The sequence below is a fragment of the Nuphar pumila genome, chromosome 9 (assembly GCF_984573655.1).
Source record: "Nuphar pumila chromosome 9, dmNupPumi1.hap1.1, whole genome shotgun sequence".
In the NCBI taxonomy this organism is placed as follows: Eukaryota; Viridiplantae; Streptophyta; class Magnoliopsida; order Nymphaeales; family Nymphaeaceae; genus Nuphar; species Nuphar pumila.
The window spans coordinates 83122035-83146936 of record NC_143257.1 but is presented as its reverse complement, the minus strand read 5'-3'; the positions used below and the strand labels follow the sequence as shown (position 1 = coordinate 83146936).

The window sequence follows — 24902 nt, the reverse complement described above, 5'->3', positions numbered from 1 at the left end:
ACAGGCCTTGCAGATAATATACAACCTTAATGGGTGCAGCACAGAAACATTGCATGTGAAAGTGGGGTGTTGCGTGATGCTCTATGATGCAAAATGCAGTTTTAGATGCAAATGATTTCTGTTGCTCAAATGCGCAACAGATCCATTAAGTTCACAACAGTTTTAACATGATATTTGAGCAAATGATCAAAATCAAAGAGAAAGGAAATGGAACGAATGAAGTGATGCGATGTTAATGAGATGAGGTTGGATGGAGTATAATTTCAATGTTCACGTTCATCAAATAAAATCCAAATCTCCTCAATCATCCAATGAAATCAGAGAATTGGGATTCATAAGTGTGGTGCTAGTGAAATGAGATGAATTAAGATGCTATGAGGAGCAGAGGATGTGTCATGAACTAGTATGCAAATGCAAGGTGGAAAAGTTGATGCAGAGAATCAAATGAACCATCAATAACAGAATATAACAAGGAAAAGATCAAAATCATATTGCAAAATGCAAATCGATGTTGCTAGAGGCAGATCGATATTGCATATGATGCTTTAATAGAGAAGAAACAGAAATTGATGCTATGAAAAATAAAAAAAAATGAAAGAAGAAAAAGATAAATTCCAAAACAAAGAGGGAGAGAGGATGGTTCTTACCGTGGCCACTTGCTGCAGATTTGAACTTCTTCACTAGATAAGAAAGAAAATAGAGAAAGGAAAGAAAAAAGAAAAAAGAGGGGGAAAGGGAAGAAGGAAGGAGGAGGAGGGGAAACGAGAGGAAAAAGGGAAAAGGAGAGGAGGGAGAGCCAGGCTCGATTGGTGAGAGACTCTTTGCAAAGAGATTGATGGATGATGGATGAGAGAGCACCTCCCCTGCGTTGGTTTATAATGGGGGAGGTCGTTACAAAATTCTTAAAAGTGGTCCTTCATTTTTTGAAATTTTTCAAAAAGGGGCTTCATTTACAAAGATTTAACAAAAACCCTCAAATCTACTTTTTTGAAATTTGGTCTCTTCATGCGATTTTTGAAAAAAGATCTAAAATACGAGGAGAATACAAGGGATTTTAAGAGATGGGGTCCAGATGAGATTTTTGAAAAGTTTACGAAAGTATTGAATTTGAAATTTTGAGGATTTTACAAAAAAGGGGAGTTTTGAAATAGCAGGGGAAATTGGGTTTTCAAAACAAACCTAGATCCGAGATTTTTGAGCAAATATCGAGTTTGGATCTCGAATTGAGGAGACATGAGAGGGATGGATCCAAATGGAGATTGGATCTGGATAAAATACCTGAGCCAATACAAAGAATTGATTTTGGACTTTTAGGTCTGAAATTAAAAATGGAAGATCCGAGCTCGAAATTAGTTTTGGATATCTGATTTGGATCTGTGGTTGAATCAAGTACAAATAATGAATTTGGATTTCGGATCTTTCACAAGGAAGTGAATCCGAGAGATGATTAGAAATTTACTCAATTGCCCCTTATGACTGACTTAGGTGGGTTCTAGTGGGGCAAAAAGGGAGATTTTAGAATTTTAAAAAAATTGGGGTGTTCACAGTACCCAATGTTCTCGACCTGAGGCAGAAGATCTTTGACGAGGCTCATAAATCTTGATATACCATTCACCTAGGCAGTACTAAAATGTTTAAAGGCCTTCGGCAGCGGTATTGGTGGAATGGCCTGAAGAAAGACATTGTAGTTTTTGTTTCAAAGTGTCTGACTTGCAAACAAGTCAAGATCGAGCATTAAAGGTCTGGTGGTCTATTACAGTCTATTGAGATTCCACAGTGAAAATTGAAGGATATCACTATGGATTTTATTGTGGGGCTACTGAAGACTTGTTGTCAGTACAATGCCATCTGGGTAATCGTAGATAGATTGACCAAGTTAGTGCATTTCTTGCCTATTCGTGTTATTCAGACCCCTAACAGTCTTATATATCTTTATATTAAGGAAGTGGTTTGACTGCATAGTGTACCGATCTCAATTATATTTGATCATGACACTCATTTTACTTTATATTTTTTAAGCCAATTTCAGCATGCCTTGGGTACAAAGTTGAAATTCTGCACAACTTTTCACCATCAGATGGATGGTCAGTCTGAGAGGCCCATTTAGACCCTCAAAGATATGCTTCGAGCTTGCACTTTAGATTAAAGAGTCGACTAGGATAGTCACATGATTCTCATGGAGTTCGCATATAACAATAGTTATCATGCGAGCATTCACATGACCACATATGAGGGACTCTATGCGAGGCCATTTAGATCGTCTATTTATTGGGACGATGTTGACTATCACAGCGTAGAGACATATATGGTAGTTCAACACTACACTGATCAGGTTCGAGTTATTCATGATCATTTGTGCACAACATAGAGTCGTTAGAAGAGATATGCAGACTGCCATCATAGAGAGCTATAAAGATTTCTCCTACCAAGAGCATGTTTCATTTTGATAAGAAGGGTAAAGTCAGTCTGATGTATGTGGGTCCTTTCAAAATCTTAGAAAGGATTGGCAAGACAACGTATCGTGTGGAGTTACCACCTCAGTACTCACAGATTCACGATTTGTTTTATATATCTATGTTGAGAACGTATGTTCACAACCCTACTCACATCATTCAGTACGAGGTTATAAACATTCAAGAGGATCAGTCAGTTATCGAGAGGTTGATTCATATTATTGACAAGAAAGAGCAAGTTCAGCGAACCAGAACCATTCCCTTTGTTAAAGTGCTTTAGCAACACCACTTCACTAAGGAGTGCATGTGGGAACCCAAAGCAGACATGCGAGAAATGTACCCTCAGTTATTTAAATCTGAGTGAAAATTTTGAGGATGAAATTTTTTGTAGGGAGTAGGATGTAAAACCTGTAAATTTTCTAAGTTTTATAAATAAATAAGAAGAAAATTTTTTCTTGGTTTTATATGTATTTATTTGATATATTTCAAGCTTATTTGCTCATTTCTAGCTAACAAGGGTAAAATAGGTATTTTTAGAATTATTTTAGGATATTAACTATTAAAAATATTTAATTGATACTCAAATATGTGAAATTGAGTGTGTATGGTTTATCGAAGTGATTTCATAATGTTTGCGCTTAACTAGATGTATTTAAGTAGCATATGAAAGGAATTTTTTATCAAAAGGGCATTTTGGTTAGTCTAATTAGATAATTGTTTTATTTTGTCAGAATGCTTAACAAATTATTGTCAAATAAATATTTTTGAAGGATTTTATAAATTCTAACGACATTTCAAAGTTTTAGAAATAAAGTTGCAATTTTAATTTGAAACTTGTTTTACAAGTGGGTTCAGACCCAATAGGTCAACCCAAATTAGGGTTTTAGGGTTTTTAAATAATTAAATAAAATTTATAATTGATATTGAATAAATACAACATTTGATATTTATTTAGTTTTAGATTTTTTATTTTAGAAATCGTATTAGAGTTTGGGAAACATGATCCAAACCAGACCCGGTTTGGAGTTTGCACACAAAAGAGAAGTCAACCTAGGTGATGCCCACTAGGGAACTCGACCTCCTCTATTCTCTTCTTTCCTTCTTTCATTTCATTCAGTTGATCTCTCTCTCTCATTTTTGCTTTCTATTTCCCCCAAAATCATGTATCTCTCCTTCTCTACATGTTTTCCTCTTGCATTGGAAACTGTGCCAGCTAAGTAGGGATTCATGCTATTTGTGCCATTGCTGCAGTATCTTCAGCCTTCCATTTTCCCCATTCGGCAAGTTCTCCATTTCTTTCTTCTTGGCTTCAATCCCCACCTTCTTCATTTCTTTCGAGGGCTTTTCTTCATAGCCGACTCCATTGGTTTTTACATTGGAATTCGTGCACAAGTCCAACCCTAGATTTGAGATTTTGTTGTTGTTTTTAGGGATTTGTGTCATCTCCAACCACCATTGATTCCCTAGGTAAGCAACTTCTCCCTCATCCCCTTCTTCTTCATCAATTTCCATGTTCTTATGGGTTTTTTCTTAAGTTGTTTTCCCTTATTTGGGATTTTGTGCCTTTGTGCATGATTTTCAACATAGGGAATCATGCCCAACATTGGGATTCATGCATAGTTGGGGCCATGTGTTTCCTTATTAACATCACCTCTACCTTCTTCACCTGCTCCATCTTTTTGTGGTTCCCTACTAGCTGACTTCTAGAGAGATATTTGGTTTATTTTTTTGGGGAAATTTGTGCAACAAACGAGAGAATTGCAGCATTGGGAGGCATGCAGATTAGGGAGAACCTCCAGCTGACCTGCCCTAGCTACGTTAGTTTTGCTTTTGGGGTTTAAAATCAGTCTTGGAGGAAATTGCCAAAGGTTTGACTGAACTGATGGTCAAGGAATTCATGTTTGTGTTGGTTGGACCCCCAGATATAACAACTCTTTGGTTGGTCATGAACTTGTGTATCATTGTGGTTAGTTCATCAACTTTTCTGTTCATCTCACCCAAATGGTGTTGCTTCTCAATTTGTAGAGTATCTATAAGTCACCATGACGTTAAGTCAAGTGTTATATGCTTGCAGGACAAATTACTATCAGTCTAAAATTTGGTTGGTGCAGAAGGCTAGGCTAAGATTTAAAGGTGGCTTTGGGTTTGAACGTCGAGTCAAAGGTCTCAGCTATAGAAAGTTGCTTTTTTTAGAATTTTTTAAGGTTTTTCAATTGTTGGAAGTAATTTATTTCTGAAATGGGTGAAGGCGTTACAGGTTCAATTAGATTTTTTTTGTTCGGGCACAGTTCAAAAATTAGACCAGATCATAGCGATCCAGATGGATTTTTGAGATCTCTAAATTGGGTTTGAAAGCTAATGGATATGGTTATATAAAGTAAAAAAATTAGGATTTTATGGCATAGGATTAGGTCTAGAGAAGTTTTTGAAGTTTAAAAATATTAGATCATCAGGATCCAAATGTTGGATTTGATAGGTTTCAGTAAAATGATGATATCTATAGGTCAAGATCTGATTTTTCGATCTGTAAATAAGGTTTGGTCTAGGACGGATAGGGATAACTACGATGATTTTTTTGAGATTTTTTGGAGACTGTTAGAGGGTGGAGACAAATTTTTAAAGACTGGAATAATAAGCAAGCCTGTGTCGATCCTTCCTAAAGTATAGGCAGAATAAAGCTTGACTTCCAAAGGTCGGATCAGAGTCACACGATTCTAAATCCAAACTTGAAGTATATGAATAAAAGAATATGATGCTTTTGTGTAGATGCAAATTTGATCTCTTTAGCACGAAGAGAAGAGGGATCCATGTACAAATCATTGTGGTTGATGAAGTACATGGTTGACAACGGTTGGATCAGACATGCATATCCAAGAAGGGCTTCGACCTTATTGCAGAAATTGAGAGATGTCTCTGGGATCCTGAGGTGAACCTGCTCTGATATCAAATGATAGCTACCCTCAATGTGGGTTGCTCGCTCAAACCAGAGGAGGAGAGTTTGCAAAAAGAGGCGATGGCGTGTAGGTAGAGAGGTAGGGCGTGAGATGGGGGATCGACTAGGGAAAAATATGAGAGAGAGAGAGAGACGACTGAGGTGGACTCTCATGATCACTCAAGAACCTCCTCCTTCTGGAAATTTGATTTATCCAGCCAAGACAACCGGTTAAGAAAGGATGAAACCTTTCAAATTCAGAATTATATTCAGATGAGAAATCAATTCAGATTACAAAAAACTTAAATAGAAATAAAGCAAAAAATAGAGGACCTAATCAACCCATCCTTATCTAAGAGAGATTCCTTCTCCTTCTCATTTTGCTCCCGAGAGGGCGCCATCCCTAAAGAAAGACCCATTTGCCATTAAAAACTTGGTAAGTCATAAAATATGCCTTTTCTACCCTTACATGTCCTTTAAACTGCCTCTGTTGCCCTCCATGTTTGCAAAAGACCAGATTATCCCTTATCATAACCACAATTTCTACTTACACCCATACAGATCAACAAACCCATTTATCTGTCAGGAGACTCATTTATCTACCAGGAATGTCTAGATCCAATTGCCTATTCTAATTGGGTCAGGATGCTATCACATTCATTCCTTAATAAAATTGAAAAAGTTGCATGCCTAACAAACATAGAGAATAATTTCTTGAACTAGTATTCAATGTTCTCTTGACAATGTATATGGGAAGCTCAACCTAATAAAATATTTACTAGATCTATGTCATATGTTACAGTCTAGAATAGTATATATATATATATATATATATTAATTTTATGATTGCGGGCTGATCAAACTTTGAAACTATGGCACCTTTTTGTATGAATTTAAGGTCCCATGACACATCTAGTAGTTGTTATTCTTTCTTTAATAATCTATAAAAAAAAGTTTCACACCTATCAGCACATATGTTACTTGCACGAACTAAATCAATGTTCTCTTTTTTTTACTATGTTAAGGGACTTAAGATATGAAAAAATTATGTCTAGCTGCCTCAGTTTCAAATATTAAAAATGAATGCCTACTTTTTCCAAGAAAATGCTCAGGTGACGGCTTGAATTGCGTTTTGTATCTCCTAATTCCAATTAACTCTTTAAAACGACACATTTAATCTTTTCCTTTCCTAGTATTATTGAATATCACTTTTGTAGAAGCTGATTTTTTTAGCCACAATTAAGGGCAAATATGTATTTCAAAGGGTAAAAGTACAATAGGCAACCAAACGAGCAATTTCTTAAAAAGTGTTTAACTTAAAAAATTGACATGTAAGGATATTAAACATAAATGCACCACACATTATGTGCCTATTTGTAAGTCACCCTTATTTTAGAATTCAACGTTCATTCATCAAAGACTTTATACAGGTAGACAGTGAATAACTCATCATGTGTGTCATTTCTAGGGGTGGCAATCGGGTCGGGTTGGCGGGTTGGCGTGTCAGCATACCTCAACCCGAACCCGACCCGTTTATTAAACGGGTCGGCTGTGGCAAACACGAACCCGACCTGTTTAATAAACGGGTAACCCGACACGACCCGCCAACCCATTTAATAAATGGGTTGGGTCGGGTAAACAGGTTTTCAGGTTGGCGGGTTGATGGATCGGGTTGGCAGGTTGGCGGGTTGATGGATCGGGTTGGCAGGTAGGCAGGTTGGCGGGTTGGGAGCCGGGTTGGCGGGTCGACCCACCCACCTAACCCGTTTATTAAACGGGTTGGCGGGTTGGCATACCCCCAACCCGAACCCGACCTGTTTAATAAACACGGGTCGACCCGTTTATTAAACGGGTTGGCTTAAGCCCAACCCGAACCCGCCTAAGAGGCGGGTTGGCGGGTCGTGTCAGAAATTGCCACCCCTAGTCATTTCAGAAGTAAACAGAATAGGATCCTTGACTCCATGTATGTTATGAATAAGTAATGAGTTCGAAAGGATCGATGAATTCATGACTAAGAATTAAAGGACCAGTGAATTCATCACTAAGTCAAGTATTCTATTGGCAGGTGTGATAATAATAGGTGAGTCCTAAGTGGGCCTATTAGCCTATACAAGGCCCTCAATCAATAATTCAATCTGACTGTGATCGCTATGTTGGTTCAAGCGATATGGGGTTAGGTCCTCGAGTTGACCACGCCCTGGAAAGTCAATTACAAGAATTGGGTTTATGCAAGTCAAAGGTCCTCCACTTCGAAGGTTCGAGCTTGATGAGAAAAAGATTGTATTGCCTGTCTCAATGTACTGTTTTGCACAATAGACCAAGCTAAATTGTCTAGCTAAGTCTTCACTCTATCTGGTTCAACTTATCACAAATTTTGAAATGGCAGAGTTGCATGGCACAATTAGAAGTGCATGCCATTAATTGACAGAGCCTAGACAGCTCTTGGGTCAGGATTGACCAAGTCCACATCAACTTAATGAAACTATGGGTTTGACCAAACTTATAATATTACACTAAAATAAGGATGTCAATCATATGGTTGTGGTTTGAGGGTTTGATTGACCAGAACATGTTCATTTGGATTTGGTAAAACTTCAAATATGCCTGATTAGAAAAATGGTTAAAGTTGGTAAGGGGTGTTCAAACTCCAAACCCGTGCTTAATAGAAATTTTACCTGCTAATCTCTTTGGAAGTTGGTAGTCAAGGTAGGAACTGTTTTTTTGATAAAAAAAACAGAAAAGGTATGAGGATGCATTGTGGGAATTGATGCATAGGGGTGTGAATGGATTGAATTCCGTTGGATTTTGATTCGAATATGCAAAATTAATGTTGGATATGGATTTAAAATAAGATGAAAATGTATATTTGGATTGGATTAGGACTTGCATGGAAAAATATATATTCATATCTAAATTTAAATTAGGATCAGTACTTTCTCATCAGATCTGCATTCATTTGAGAATTAAATCTATTTCCTTTGCGCTTTTTGCATGTAAATCATTGTTACAACATATTTTTTTGCTGGATACATATTAACATTTAAAACTCAAATTTAAATACAAATCTACTACATCCAATCTAGATCGGAATCAGACTTGAAGCTTATATTTTGACTTAGATTGGGATCTCTCATGGTCCATCCCATATTAGACCCATTTGGGCCCCTACTTGAGAATGTAGTTTAGGATTTTACTCCTTGTATATGCATTAAAAAACCAAATTAAAAGGTATCGTCTCATATAGAAGGTACTTGCAAATTCTAAGATCTGGAGGCTTTTCACTTTTCCGACTACCCAAAGGTGTCAAATCCTCGAACTAAAACCAAATCTAAGCGTGGATCAAGCAGTGTAAAGCATAACTAGCTTACTTCCAGATAAATTTTGGATCCAATTCTCCCTCAAAGAAAATTTGGATCCAAATACAAACCATTTTCACCTTTAGGCCTGCTGGCATGTAAAAGAAAAAAAAGGGTTGTGGCACATTAGATAGGGCAACACTAGGATTTCTGAATAAAACTATGAAGTCAAGTTCTCATATCTTGTGCTGCCAACTGTAGGAAAGCAAGGGAGAAAATTACAACCATACACGTTTCAGGAGTAGCTCTTAGATCTTATTTTTCAAATTTAAGCGAAGGTCGATATAATTTCCCCAAATATCAGGCAAAAAGAAACAAGTGGAGAAAAAGGAAAAAAAACGAAAAAGAAAACAGGTGCAGAGCACCTAGAAACAAAAGAGGAGACTGAAACCGTTTCTTCATTATTCCTTCTTCTTAGCGAGAGAGAGAGTCTCATTTCTCGATCGAAGCGGGCAATGGATTTGCTGCCGTCGGAGGGCCCTTCCATCAAGCGCAGGCATGGGTTCAGGTCCCTCAAGCTCCTCAACGTCTCCATGGACGACGTCCTCTCCCAGGACCCCGTCGGTGTTGACTACGGGCGGCTGGACAACGGCCTCCACTACTACGTCCGCATCAACTCCAAGCCCCGTATGAGGGCCGCTCTCGCTCTGGGCGTCAAAGTTGGGTGAGCAACTCCCTTCACTCGTTCCTTCCTGCTTGTTGGGTGTCCATCTTTTGGGCCGTGATTGTCTCTCTGAATGCTGAATTGAGGCACTCCATTCGAATGCTGGCATCTGGTGGCGGTTTTGAATCATGGGTACGATGCTGAATTAGTGGCGAGTAGTGAATGCTGTGTTAATGGTTGAAGGAGTTAATGGGTGGTCGTTGTTTTTACTGGATTGTACCCCATGATGCATAATTGGATAGTTTGTGGGGGTTTTGAATCATGGGTTGGATGTTGAATGAGGCGTTGAATAGTGAATGTTGTGTCAACGATCAAAAGAGTTAATGGGTAGTCGTTGGATTGACTGGATTGTATGCCGTGGTGAATAATTGCATAATTGTTGGTGTTTTGAATCATGGGAATCATGCCGAATGAGAAGGAAGATAGTGAATGAAGTGATCAAAGAGTTAATGGGCACTCGTTGGTTTTACTGGATTATATCCCATGATGTCTAGTTAGGTAATTTGTCTTGAAGAACGTTGAATTTAGGGTCCAGGTTTTTCCTTGTAGATATGTTGAGGTGAAACTCTTTTCTTGCGATGAAGATAATGAATGGGTTAAATTGTCAGAAGATGTGTTCTTGCTAGTGCTATTAAAAAGCGTATGGAAGGGCTAGGCTTACATGCTTATGTTAATGTTCTTGTTGGCCATTTGATGATTTGACGGTCATAGTCGAGCTGCCATAAGGTAGTTTCTTGAATGTACTATGTGTTTCTCTTTTTTCCGCCTCAGGAAAAGATAATTGATGAGCATAATTTGTTGAAAAATTCCAGGATTTACACCAATTTTATTATATTATAATTACCGTATTACTATAATTATCATTATTTTTGTTGGTTGCCTTTTTTGTGAATTGGACTTTGTAAGTTGAGCATTGACAGTGTTTGGAAGGGTGAATGATGGTGCTATTTCTGGTTAGTTGTTAGGTGAAGGATGCAGACAACAATTTCTATGCTCTACTCTTAATGTTTTAGCTAATAGACTAATGAATAAATTTCAAATAATTTTTTAGTGGAAAGGCATAGTGAGCTAGAATATCTCTATTGAATTGGTGAAGGTGTTTAATGCGGTGATTTGGTTTTTGGATCTAAGATCTCATAACTAACAATTGTCAGGCAAGAACAGGATAAATCTTGCACCTTAATACAGAACGATTGGTGGTTGGATTGTTTGAAAGAGGAATATTTGGTGCTATTGTCAGCTGATGATGGAGAATACTAAAATTGGATTTGTGAATCAGTTTAAAAGGGAAGTTTCACTTTCTCATAATATTCTTTTAATAGCAAGGCTGCTGTGTTCATGTCGTTGTAAATCAAATTAAAGTTGCAGTATCCTAGCCTTAGAAACTTGAGAGTAGGCATATGCCAAAAAGAAAAAAGAAAAAAAATCTAACAAGTCTTTATTGAGATCAGCTTCAAGGACTATAAAGCCTCCTTTGTAACCTATGTCACGGTTGAGATATGTTTTTGTCTTTTTTGAGTATGTTTCCTACTTTGTACAAGACAACATGAAGTACACATCCATTGGCATTGGACATGGTTCATGTCGTGTTGATTTCAATTTGTCTGGTTTTCATTTTTACACATTTATATTAATCTCATTATTTTTTTAATTTTCAATTTTCAATGCATCATGACCTCTCTCTCTCTCTCTTCAAACCCCTGCTTTCATATTTTGTTTAACATCCCCTCTCTCATCACAACATCCTGCTCTCCCATACCTCTCTTTATTTCACCACCCCTCCTCCCTTTTTTTTTAAAGTCAAAGGTATATACAATTCATATTAGTAAATTATGGATTTTTAAATTATACTTATAAGTTGAGTAAGTTTATACATGCATACATACATCACTCTCTCTCTCTCTCTATATGCATACATGTCTTATGCATATGTGACATAGTCGGCAACTGAGATGTGATGGATGCTAAATCTTAGAGTAGTTAAATTATGTAATGGATATTAAAGATAAAATACCAAAGTAAACACATATCTGTCATATCTGCTGCAGGTAATTAATTATTTAGCTTTCATAAATGTAATAAGCTTTAGACAAAGACACATCAGAATATTACCTTGTTTTGGTCTGAATTATATGCTAGTATTGATATGCAAGGATCATACAGCGTGCATATTGACTAGAACTTCTGCAAGACAAACATTGTATGTTGTTGAAATTTATCTAGGAAGGTCTTTTGGGCCTTGGTTCAGGTACTATTCTGTCAATTATAATCAACAATATTATAAAAAATCGTATGATCTACAAAGTGTTATGATTTATTGAAGAATCCAGTCTATATATGACATTATACAGTCTCTGTGAGTGTATCATATCATATCAGGCCAACTCGCTTGATATGGTATTGTGCGACATCATTTTATATCATACAGGTCAATTGCTAGGTACAACTCTTTTTTGACATTTGATACATGAACTATTTCAAACATAGCATTTAATTTTTCTTACATTTTAGCATGGTTGTTTTGTACAGGTTTTCTGACACACACACACACACTCTCTTTGTCTCATACACATTCACTCCCCTGAGAAGAAAGCTTCTCCCCCTAGCTCATTATAATCACCTAAAACAGGGAGAGAGGAAGCCAGGAAATGATTCTGTAGACGAAATCAATCTTTTCATCTTTTTTCTGTTGTCATGATTGTTAACAGTGAACAATGAATTAAAGTAAGATTTTTTTTAAGCTCATATTACATTGGAGTAGTAACCAATGTCCGCACTTGTGGAGGGCTGACAACCAATTTTTCTATAACTGTTGGGTTACATCAAGGATCTGCTTTAAGCCCTTTCCTATTTGCTATAGTGATGGATGAGCTTACGAGACCGATTCAAGAAAATGTGCCGTGGTGTATGTTGTTTGCTGATGATATTGTTTTGATTGATGAGTCTAGAGCTGGGGTTAATGCTAAGTTAGAATTATGGAGACAAACATTGGAAGCAAGAAGTTTTAAGTGAGTAAGAGTACGACAAAATACATGGAATGTCGATTTTGTAAGCAACGAAGTAGTGATGAGAGTCTAGTGAAGCTTGGTGAGCAAGAAATACCGGTGGATGATTATTTCAAATATTTGGGATCTATCATTCAAAAGTATGGAGAAATTGATGGAGATGTAAATCATAGGATAAAGGTTGGGTGGATGAAATGGAAGAGTGCAACTGGAGTGTTGTGCGATCGTAGAATGCCATTGCGGTTGAAGGGAAAGTTTTATAGGACGACTATTAGGCCCGCTTTACTATATTGTACGGAATGTTGGGCTGCCAAGAGACATCATATTCAAAAAATGAGTGTAGCTGAGATGCGTATGCTGAGATGGATGTGTGGAAATACAATAAAAGATAAGATTCAGAACGAGGAGATACGTAAGAAGGTAGGCGTTGCACCCATTGAAAATAAGATGAAAGAGAATCGTTTACGGTGGTTTGGACGTATTCGGCGAAGGCCTAATGATGCTCCAGTTAGAAGGATGGAGAAATGGGAAAATATATTAGTTAAAAGAGGTCGGGGTAGGCCTAGGAAGACATGGATGGAGGTGATAGGAAATGATATGAATGCTTTGAACCTCACCGAGGACATGGCATTGGATAGAAATGAATGAAGGAGAAGGATTCATGTGGAAGACCCAGCATGATTTTCTTTTTTGGTTCATATCGCCGACCCCAATTGTTTTGGGATGAAGGCGTAGTTGTTGTTGTATTACCAAAGAAAAAAGCTTTGGCAATGTTGTGAGGCGTCATGATGAAGCCACGGAAAATGTTATTTTTCAAATTTCTTAAAATTCTAAATTACCAATTTCATGTTAAGAAATTAACACTTAATTTTTTAAGCTTTTTAATATGTAAAAAATTAACTATGTCTTTGTCCATATCTTACGATGTGATATAGTATGGTGCAATACATTTGTATCTTCCCTCTTTTACACACACACACACACACCGATGAGTGTATGATTGTATGTCATATAAATATATAAAGAAAATCCCAAGGTTGTAAGTACCGTATTCGGTTGGGCCCAAATTAAGATCGTATCATATTGTAAACTATTATAATTTTTTAATAAATTTTTTCCAAATTATCCAAAAAATAAGAAAAATCAGAAAAAATTAGCAAAAATAAAAAAAACCATATCACATGAAGCACTGATGAATTGCGCAAAATACAATTATAAAATCACATATGAAGCATTTATGTCTCTATGAGCTATATAAGACATCATCAAACATCAACTAATATAGAATCAACTAATAAAATTTTTCCAAAAAATCCAAAAAATAAGAAAAATCAGAAAAAATTAGCAAAAAAAAAAATCATATCACATGAAACACTGATGAATTGCACAAAATACAATTATAAAATCACATATGAATCATTTATGTCTCTATGAGCTACATAAGATATCATCAAACATCAATTAATATAGAATCATAGATAATATTGCATGCATATTTTACAAGAACAATGCAAAATATTAAATATCTTGCAATTAAGAACATGCCACAAAGTATTTTGACAATAGTTGCACTTGATTTTTAATCGGTTTTCACTCATATCTTGAGTGCTCCATTGCCATACTGAATCTTCTAATGCCATCTTCCTCCAAAAAATTTCAATAAGAAGCAAAAATATGGTTTTTTTACCTTAACCCACTTCATTGAATGAAAAAATGGTGGAAATGCACTCTTACTTGAGAAAACCGCAAAAGCCCTCTCCCTAGCGCATGAATCGGCCCCCAAATCGCTCTCACTGCTCCTAGGGTGCGTGAATTCTCTTCTAATGACCTGTAGATAAATGAATCAATTGACCCTCAACAGGTATTTAAAATCCAAAATGAAAAAAGTAACTTTCGGCCTTTTTAAAGTGTGTCAAAGGTGTATCGTACGATACAACACGATACAAGGGTGTATCGTATGATACACACTCGTATCGCGATACGAGTGTATATCGTATCACAAAACCCAAAAGTACCGATACATATCATACCGTATCGTACCATACAATATGATACTTACAACACTGGAAAATCTTATTTTGGTGAATATTAATTGTAACTAGAATAGGATATGCAAAACATGCCATGTACCCGTGTTGACACGGCCCGACACACGTACGGGAACTGGGTGCAGCATGGGTACGTGGGCCTATGGGTTGGGTCGGGTCCAACTAAGACCCAACTCCAAATCCAATGTCTCATTTTTTTTGTCCACCCTCAGCAGCAAGAGGAGAGAGAGAGAGAGAGAGAGAGAGAGAGAGAGAGAGAGAGAGAGAGAGAGAGAGAGAGAGAGAGAGAGAGAGACGTGGGGTGGGGGTTACTAAGAGACGGAGAGAGAGGTGGTTGGGTGGGGGTAACCAAAAGAGAAAAAGGGGGTTTCGTGCCCCACATTTTTATTAAAAAAGGTGGATCTGGATCAAGTGTGGATCTTAATATAGATCCACACATGATCTAGACCCAGACTCTCATTCTCTTTCTCTCTTTACACACATATATAGTTGTGTCCCCGTACCCTCATTTTTTGAAATTGTCCAAGAATCGATTCCCACTAAATCGAATATGCTAAACACATCTAACGGTTCAGATATATTATAAAACACTTAAAACCTATGAGTCAGAGCGAGAAATGGGGCCTAATATGTTCAGTTCTCTCTCTCTCTCTCTCTATATATATATATATATATATATATATATATATATATATATATATATATATCTGTACACTGACTTGGCTGTGACGTACTACCTCCGGTCCGACCGCACACCCGTCATGGATGTGCGAGGTATACCATCCATACACTACATAATTTTCTTCTTTTCCTCTATACTGTTTTTTTTAAACTGCAGCCGGGCTGCAGCAAGCCAGTGGCAGGCCTGCAGCCAGCTGTAGCTGTAACCATGGCACACCAGCAAGGCTGTGCACCCTGCTAGTCACCCGGTTGCAAGGCAAGGGGAGCTGGGGTTGGGTTGACGCCAGCTTGCTGCACCCATGTGGGTTTAGCAGCTACTGCCCCCTGCCTGACACAGCAGACCGGGTCTGCTGTGTTCAGCAGGGCGCGGCGGCCCGCTGCTCAACAACATAGGCAGCCGGCTGGGTGTCGGCAGACCCAGCCGGTCTGCTGTTTTTTTTTATTCTGCAGCTGGGGTTAGGCAGACCCCTACCAGTATACCATTGGGTTTTGAAGCTGCACGTCTCACACAAAGTGATGTGCACTAGCTGCTCCCACCGGCCGTATGGTGACAGGCCACAGCCGTCAGCAAAACACCCAACCGGGCAGTGAACCGGGGTGTTGCAGACCCCGGTCTGCTGAGTCCCTTAGGTCCGGCAGGCTGCAGCAGCGACGGCAGGGTTGTGGCACACCCTGCCGCGCTAACCGTGCCCGGACCTGGGTCGACAGACCCTGCTCAAGCTGGGTCAGACCGACCAGTCTCGCCTGGTCTCACTGGCGAGGCCACAAGGAGGTTTGGGGGATGGGCTGGGGTCGTGTAGACCCCTGTCTGTTCCCGCACACCCCTTACACATCAAGTAAAAGTATATTTTTCTTTTATGACCAACAGTAGGTGCAAGTGCGTGCGAGTGACCATTCAACCAACACAAATAAAGTTTATACGAATAAAAAATCATGAATGTATGCTTGATTCTTTTGATCTTACATAAAAAAAGAATATAAATTAAACATGCAAGGATTAACGTAATAAACTAAATCTAGATTTATGGTTGTGGTTAGGGTTTAGGTAAGTATTTAAACTAAATCTAGATTTAGGAAATTTAATTTAATGTTTATTAAGGTGGGTCCCATAAAGCGGGGGCGAGCCACCCTACCTTCTATTCTTAATTTTAATTTTATTTTAAAAAATCCTAATTAAATCCTAATCTTCCTTTCCTTTTTGGTCCAAGCATTTGAATTAGGGACCACTCCATATCCAATCCCGGAATGGATTTCGGATCCTCCCGAGATCAAGATCCAAATACCATGTACAACCATTTTTGATAATGGATTCAGGATCTACCCAAGATCTAGATCCAAATACCAGATTCAACCACTCCGATAATGGATTATGGATCTACTCGAGATCCAGATCCAAATACCATATTCAAATAGATTTTTAATTGTGGAATTTAATTTAAGTTTGAATTCCTCGAAACATTTAAATTCACTTGAATTGACAATTTGAATTCTTATTCGCTTCTGATTTTGTTAAATAAGAACTAAAATTCAAAAATTAGAATAAAATCCTCTTTTATTTATTTAAATAACTCACAAAAATTTACAGGTCTTACACATTCATTCATGTTGTATCTATTATTGATATCTTTAACTAGTTTTTCTTGATATAAGAAAAGTAAAATCTATTTGTGATTAAAATAATTTAATTGATCTTTCTTGGCATAAATTTAGAATTATGTATGGCTACAAAAACGGAAAGTATTATTTTACAATTTTCTTTAAATTCTAAAATTACCATTTTCATTTTAAAAAATTAACATTGTGTTGACTTTTCCATATTTAAAAAAATTAACTGCATCCTTCTTCTATATCTTACATTGTGATATGGTATGGTGCAATAAATTTGTATCTTATGCCTCTTTTTTATACACACGCCACATGTTGAGAATAGGTGGTTTTAAGTGAAGTTTTTTTCATATTAGATGCTATTTGAAATTATGTTTTCATAATGGGCTTAGTTGTAATTATTCTTTTAAGCCTCTCTCTATTTAACATAGAGAGAGGCCCTAATAATAAGTTAACGAGTTTTCTCTCCGTGTGCAACCGTCTCTCTCTTTCTCTCTCTCTCTCTACCTAGGGTTCGGTGCATCTTTCTACATGATATCAAAGCACAGTTGATCGTGGGAGCGTGATCGATTGTGATCAAAGCACAGTCGATCGTGGGAGCGTGATCGATCGTGATCAAACTACCATCCAACAAAAATATTTTTCCAATCAGGTCAGCGATTAATTTGTTTTTTGTAAGATCTGATGACAGATCTGGGTGTGCTGCTGGTCGTGGATGCTTGCTGTTGCCGAGTTTTTTTTTTGTAAGATCTGATGACAGATCTGGGCGAGTTTGTTTTTGCTTTGCCGTGACTCCCTGTTGCCGAGTCTTATTTCAGCCGTGATACCCTGATGAATGTTTGCCTTGTCGTGACTCCCTGGTGCCGAGTCTTATTTCAGCCGTGATTCCCTGATGTTTGGGCCACGATTTTTTTTCTGTTTCGTGATTTCATGTCGTGACTTCCTGGTTCTTGGGAGAAACAACAATCAAACTCGTAGTGGTGTTGCTAGTGATTGAAAAATGACTGACTGTCAAGCTGTATATGTCTGGGGAGCAACCTCAGTTATGATTCAGGGTCTGCGTATGCAGAGGTATGTTGGTTGTGATTCGTTGATGTGCTGAAAAACAGGTTCTGCGTATGCAGAGTTATGTTGGTTGTGATTAGCTGATGTGCTGAAAAAGAAAAAAAAAACAGGTTCTGCGTATGCTGAGTTATGTTGGTCGTGATTCACTGATGTGCTGGAAAAAATTATTAAAACTATTTTTCATGTTTGTGGGCTGTTGTTCACTATTGTCGTGGAAACTGCAGGCTAGATTTCCTGCTGTGCTGGGAAAGTACTCGTGTTGTGGGCTGCTATTCCTTACTGTCATGTTTTTTTTTGTGTGTGAACAACTACTGATTGTCATATTGGTTGGTGTGTGAGTGTAACACACATTTTTTCCTGTGTTGATTGGAGTCTGTCCAGTTTTTTTTTGCTGAAACAGAAGTATGGCTGAAACTTCAAAATGTGATTCCAAATTGGAAAATATTATAGAGTATAAGGCATTTGCCAATCCCTTTTCGTACGGCTCGTCTGTAAGGTTGAATGAAACTAACTATGCCAGGTGGTCCAAAACTTTTATGATGTCGGTATCTGGACATCGTAGAAAACATATCTTGTTGCAAGACGAACCCACTGAAAAAGTGGGAAAATATGTTAACTGGGATGAAGATAATGACATAGTTATGTCATGGATTATGAATAGTATCGAACCCCATATTGCAGATGGTTTAATTTACTATAATACAACCAAACAGATGTGGGACAATCTTCGATATACGTACTCACAAAAGACTAATGTGAGTCGTATCCTACAAGTTGAACAGGAAATATATAATTTACAGCAGGGAGATCAAACCTTTGCCCAGTACTATGCCTCCGTCAAAGCTGCCTTTGAAAGACTTAATGCTCACAGACCCCTCTGTTGTTCGAAACAAAAGGATCATCAAGAACAAACTATGGTTGCTCGGTTTCTTACAGGTTTATCTTCAGAATTCTCTGTTGCAAAAGTCCAAATGTTGACTGGTTCAGATGTACCTACTCTTGCTGAGGCATATAATCGTCTGAGTAGACTTGCGATCTCTCTTCCACAATCTCAGCATGTGACTCAGTCATCTGCTCTAGTTGTCTCATCTGGTTATGGGCGTGGAAATCTTCAGAACATCAGAGGACGAGGTCGTGGACGAGGTATGGGAGGCAGAGGAAAGCTTCAATGTACATTTTGTGGAAAATCTGGACATTTAGAAGATCGTTGCTGGGATAAGCATGGCCGGCCAACCTCATCTTCATCAAAGTCATATGCTCCTAAAGCAAATGTTACTACTCTCGAGGCAACAAAGGCACAAAAAAATATCTCTGCAACTGACAGTAGTATCACCCTCAGTCGTGCTGAATATGATGAGCTGATAGCTCTTCGTCCTTTGAGTTTCACCTCTCCTGTAGCTGGGGTTGCCTATTCAACCGGAAATCATCTTCATCCGACTGACAGTAAGTGGATTATTGACTCTGGTGCATCCAGACATTTGTGTGGAAATTCACTTGTTTTTTCAGATCTAAAGGATATTAATGCTCAGCTTGGTGTCTCATTAGCCGATGGGAGCTCCTCCCCGATTGTTGGTCAGGGAAATATTTTTATTAGGGGTGGCAATTTCTGACACGACCCGCCAACCCGCCTCTTAGGCGGGTTCGGGTTGGGCTTAAGCCAACCCGTTTAATAAACGGGTCGACCCGTGTAACCCGTTTATTAAACAGGTCGGGTTCGGGTTGGGGGTATGCCAACCCGCCAACCCGGCTAACCCGTTTAATAAACGGGTTAGGCGGGTGGGTCAACCCGCCAACCCGTCTGCCCGACCCGTCAACCCGCCAACCCGCCAACCCGTCAACACGACCCGCCAACCTGCCTACCTGCCAACCCGATCCGTCAACCCGCCAACCCGACCCGCCAACCTGACCCGCAAACCTGAAAACCCGTTTACCCGACCCAACCCATTTATTAAATGGGTTGGCGGGTCGTGTCGGGTTACCCGTTTATTAAACGGGTCGGGTTCGTGTTTGCCACAGCCGACCCGTTTAATAAACGGGTCGGGTTCGGGTTGAGGTATGCTGACACGCCAACCCGACCTGCCAACCCGCCAACCCGACCCGATTGCCACCCCTAATTTCTATATCCTCCTCATTACAGTTGCAAAATGTTATTCATGCTCCAAAATTTCCTCAAAGTTTACTCTCTGTTAGTTGCCTTATAAAAGAACAAAACTGTAGAGTAATATTTGATCCGATCGGTTGTCATTTTCAGGATTTGCTGACGGGGAAGAAGATTGGTGGAGGCTATGAAGAAAATGGAGTTTACTATCTACATCATCCAATGGGTACTGTTCATGCTGCAGTGGAACATTCATTCAGTCCTGTTTAGTGGCATCGTCGTTTTGGTCATCCTTCATTGTCAAAGCTTCGTTCGGTCTTTCCTCAGATTACTTCCACCACATCCTTTCAGTGTGAAGTATGTCAGCTGGGCAAGCATCATCGAAGTTCGTTCCCTTCGAGTCAGAGTCAGTCTAGTAATAAAGTCTTTGAACTTCTTCATGCAGATGTATGGGGTCTCCTACTAGGACTCAGTGTCAGAACGATCTGAAGTTTCAAGTATTATCAAATCCTTAATTCTTGAAATAAAAACTCAGTTTGAATCTATTGTCAAGATTGTTCGCACTGATAATGCTCTCGAGTTTAAATTAAAAGGTCTGTTACAATTTTACCAAGATCATGGCATCCAACCCCAAACTTCCTGTGCCTATTCATCTCAACAAAATGGGGTGGCTGAGCGAAAACATCGGCACCTGCTTGATGTTGCCAGGACCATTATGATTCAATCCAATGTTCCTGCGTTATACTGGGGTGATGCGATTACCACTGCTTGCTATCTGATCAACCGCATGCCTTCGTCTTCTGTGGGTGATCAAATTCCATTACATATCCTAAAACCTAATGCCCCACTCTTTTCTTTCTCACCAAAAATATTTGGATGTGTTTGTTTTGTACACAAACTTGGCCCTGACCGTGATAAATTAGCTGCTCAAGCTACAAAATGCATATTTATAGGTTATCCCAAAAATCAAAAGGGATATCGATGTTATGATCCTATTTCTCGTCGACAGTATGTCAGTGCAGATGTATCTTTCTTGGAATCCACTCCATATTACTCCATTTCCGGTTCCCCGCTGCAGGTTGATCCAGCTGAGTCTTTTCCATTACCTATACCTCCTTTTCCTTTGGAATCTGTGCCCTCATTCCCGAACCAAACTTCATCCTCTTCCAGATTTAATATTCCTCCATTGGTATATGTGCGTAGAGCTCCACCTCCGCAAGAGCCTTCATCTTCTTCTTCTCCTAAGGTAAGTTCTACTGGCAATAGTGATCTTCATGATGATGATAACATGCCCATTGCTCTACGAAAGGGGACACAACAATGTACCTTATATCCCATATCTCATTTTGTCTCCGATGCCAGAATTGGAAATCAGATGAAGTCTTTTATTTCAGCCTTATCTGCTGAAACTATTCCTCTAAACTATCAACAGGCAGAGCTTGATAATCGCTGGAAGCTGGCTATGCAAGAAGAAATGGATGCTTTAATATCTCAGCATACATGGGATCTAGTTGATTCCCCAGCAAATGCTGACATTGTTGGGTGTAAATGGGTATATACAATAAAGTACAAATCTGATGGTTCTATTGAAAGGTACAAGGCCAAATTAGTAGCCAAAGGGTATACTCAGACATATGGTATTGATTTCTTTGAAACCTTTTCTCCTGTTGCACGGATGGGTACCATTCGTCTTGTTCTCTCAGTAGCTGTTCAGCATGGTTGGAGCTTGTACCAATTAGATGTGAAAAATGCATTTCTATATGGGGATTTATCTGAGACCGTTTACATGCAACAACCTCCAGGATTCGAAGTTAAGGGGGAGTGTCAGAAGGCGTGTAGATTGAGAAAGGCGATCTATGGCTTGAAACAAAGTCCTCGTACATGGTTTCAAAAGTTGTTTGAAGTGATGTCATGCTTTGGCTTTAATAGGTCAGCAGCTGATCATACACTATTTATAAAGAAAACTAGCTCTGACATAGTTGTTATGGTGGTATATGTGGATGACATCATTCTTACAGGAGATGATGTGAAAGCTATTGAAGCCACAAAGGCTAATCTTCAAAAACACTTTGTTACAAAAGACCTTGGTTCACTCAGGTATTTTCTGGGTATAGAAGTTGCTAGGAGTCGTGAATGGATGATTTTGTCTCAACGGAAGTATGTTCTTGACTTATTAAAGGAAACGAGAATGTTGGGAGCTAAACCAGCAAATATTCCCATAGACCATAAAGTTCAGTTGTTTGAAGAAGGGTCAAAACCGGTTGCTAGCAAAAGCTATCGCTCCCTAGTAGGGAAGCTACTGTATGTAACTGTGACCATGCCGGATATTGCTTTAGCAGTAAGCAAAGTTAGCCAGTTTATGGACAAACCAACTGAGGTACACTGGAATGTAACTATTATGATTCTCAGATATCTAAAATCTTCTCCTGGAAAGGGGTTATTGTTCAGGAAAGGTGGAACTCTGGAGATAGTGGCCTATTCTGATACTGACTATGCAAGATCTGTAGTGGATAGAAAATCTACCACAGGATTCTGTGTGTTTCTGGGAGACAACTTGATTTCTTGGAGAAGTAAGAAACAAAATGTGGTTTCTAGGTCGAGTGCAGAATCAGAATATCAGGCTATGGCCCAAACAACTGCTGAATTGATGTGGGTTCGTACTGTTCTTCATGATCTTCAGGTGAAGGTTTTCTCTCCCATGACCATGATGTGCGATAACAAAGCTGCAACATATATAGCGAACAATCCTGTATTTCATGAGAGAACAAAGCACATTGAGGTTGATTGCCACTATATAAGGGATATGGTTCAAGCTGGTCATATCACTACCAAATATCTAAAGTCGGAAGACCAAGTTGCAGATATGTTTACAAAACCTCTTACTAGAACAAATTTCTCAAAATGTTGTGACAAGCTGAGCATGATTGATATCTATGCTCCAGCTTGAGGAGGAGTGTTGAGAATAGGTGGTTTTAAGTGAAGTTTTTTTCATATTAGATGCTATTTGAAATTATGTTTTCATAATGGGCTTAGTTGTAATTATTCTTTTAAGCCTCTCTCTATTTAACATAGAGAGAGGCCCTAATAATAAGTTAACAAGTTTTCTCTCCCTGTGCAGCCGTCTCTCTCTTTCTCTCTCTCTCTCTCTACCTAGGGTTCGGTGCATCTTTCTACACCACATATGTAAATGTATGATTGTGTGTAATATAACTATAAAAAAGTTCTATTTTGGTTAAAAAATTGTAACTAATTTAATTGTATATGAATATTTGCTTATTTTCTTTTTCTTTGTGGTGATAGAATTTTTAAAGTTTTTATTTTTCTTATTTTCAGTTTTGTTCAATATTAGAATTCCTCATTTTTGAAATAAAAAATCCTTTGACTAATTAAAATCTTGTTAATATTTGATTTTCTTTAAATTCATTTTTTATATGGCAGTGTTGTTATCATACCAGCATGCCCTTTAAATTGGTGAATGACTGATGTGTTCATGCATCAGAAGAGCTCAAAGACCAAATTGACTCTGCGTTTTTTTTTGAGGTGCATGTATGAGTAGTCAGAGATACTTTAAAGATGGATTTTCATGTGCCAACTTTTTATTTATTATTATTTTTTGTTTTACTCTTTTTTTTTTCTTGTGATGACTTCTACTAGAATTTATGGCAACGATTGCTTTGCACTGTGATTCTTGAACTTCCTCAGTTATTTGTGATTCTTGACCAGAATCGCATAAGAATCACAAGCTATACAATATACAAACATGCTGTTAGGATAGGTTTTGTTTACTGGGCTACGTGTGTTTCTAAATCAAAATTGATCTAGTCATATGAATAAGAAGGTGAAAGGCACCAACGGGGGCTCCGCTTGTCTGGTAGGATCAGCTAGTGCACATCACCTCGTGTTAGGATGTTGCAGGTTCAAAACTCAATGTTATAGTTGTATAACTGGTAGGGGTCTGCCTAACCCCAGCTTGCCTTTCAAAGAAAAAAGAAGGCAAGAGGCTCCTTGCAATTTTGGTTCTCACGTCACTCAGAAAATGATGCTCAAGGCATGACATGATGGCTTATCTGTGAATGTGTTAAAAGTAATGATATGACATGACATGTGATGCAACTTTTCGAGAAAATATTTAAAAAGATATTTTTCAATAAAACTCGTTTGTGCAAACCATGCATCAAATATCAAATTTTCGGTTCACACTATTGGTGAAGTCCGGGTCAAACACAGGGAACATATTTAAAAAGACTTCTGTATCCCACACAAAGACAAACTTTATTGCCTTAAATAAAAAGTAAAATAAAAAGTAATACCCTCTGCGGAGGGTTAAAAAAAAATAAAATAAAAAAGCCTTATTACAACCCAACTTAAAATAAATGACCTTCTGGTTCTAAAGAAATTAAAATTAAGAAAGAAAAAAATCTGCAAGGTTCTCTTCTCCTCGCTTGCGATCTAACCTCTCTTATCCGCTTGAATGCTACAGTTGAATCTTCAGGCTTAAGGGTCCCTTTCTCAAGGGGCACGTCCCTAAGGGGATCTTTGGAAGGGCCTTCGCATAAGAAAGCTTCTCTCCAAAACACAAAAAAACACTAAAATACAAAACAAACACAGGGAACTATTTCTAAAAACTAATGTTAGTTATTTGAAAGCAAGAAACAAGAATAAAAACTAACTAGATCTAACAAACTATCTAACTTGTAACAAATTCTAACTAATTGCAAAACAAACTTAAAACAAATTCTAACTAAATGGAATATTATCTTAACAAACTAACTTCGACAATACGTTAAATCAACTTGATTAACTAATGCTATTAGGAAATATATAGATTCTAATCTATGACAATCAATGATTAAACTAACTCCAACTATATGGAATTTAATAACTACTATCTAAAGTAAACCACATAAAATAAAACACAAGTACTGCAGTAAAAAAATAACTTTTAATCAACGTGCTTGATTTGCGTTGAATCACATGAAACACTGACTCTATTCT

At 38.1% G+C, this 24902-nt stretch overlaps 1 protein-coding gene across 2 annotated transcripts in view; it reads left to right on the top strand.

The window, feature by feature from the left end:
• The first annotated feature begins 9070 nt into the window (after nucleotides 1-9070).
• Nucleotides 9071-24902, top strand: part of LOC149828662 (Insulinase (Peptidase family M16) protein) — a 185489-nt gene continuing 169657 nt past the window's right edge. For both annotated transcript variants that reach the window (XM_090017672.1, XM_090017671.1), the window contains exon 1: nucleotides 9071-9405. In XM_090017672.1, the coding sequence (XP_089873798.1) occupies nucleotides 9197-9405 (209 nt within the window). In that variant the 5' untranslated portion in view covers nucleotides 9071-9196. The remainder of the gene's footprint in view (nucleotides 9406-24902) is intronic.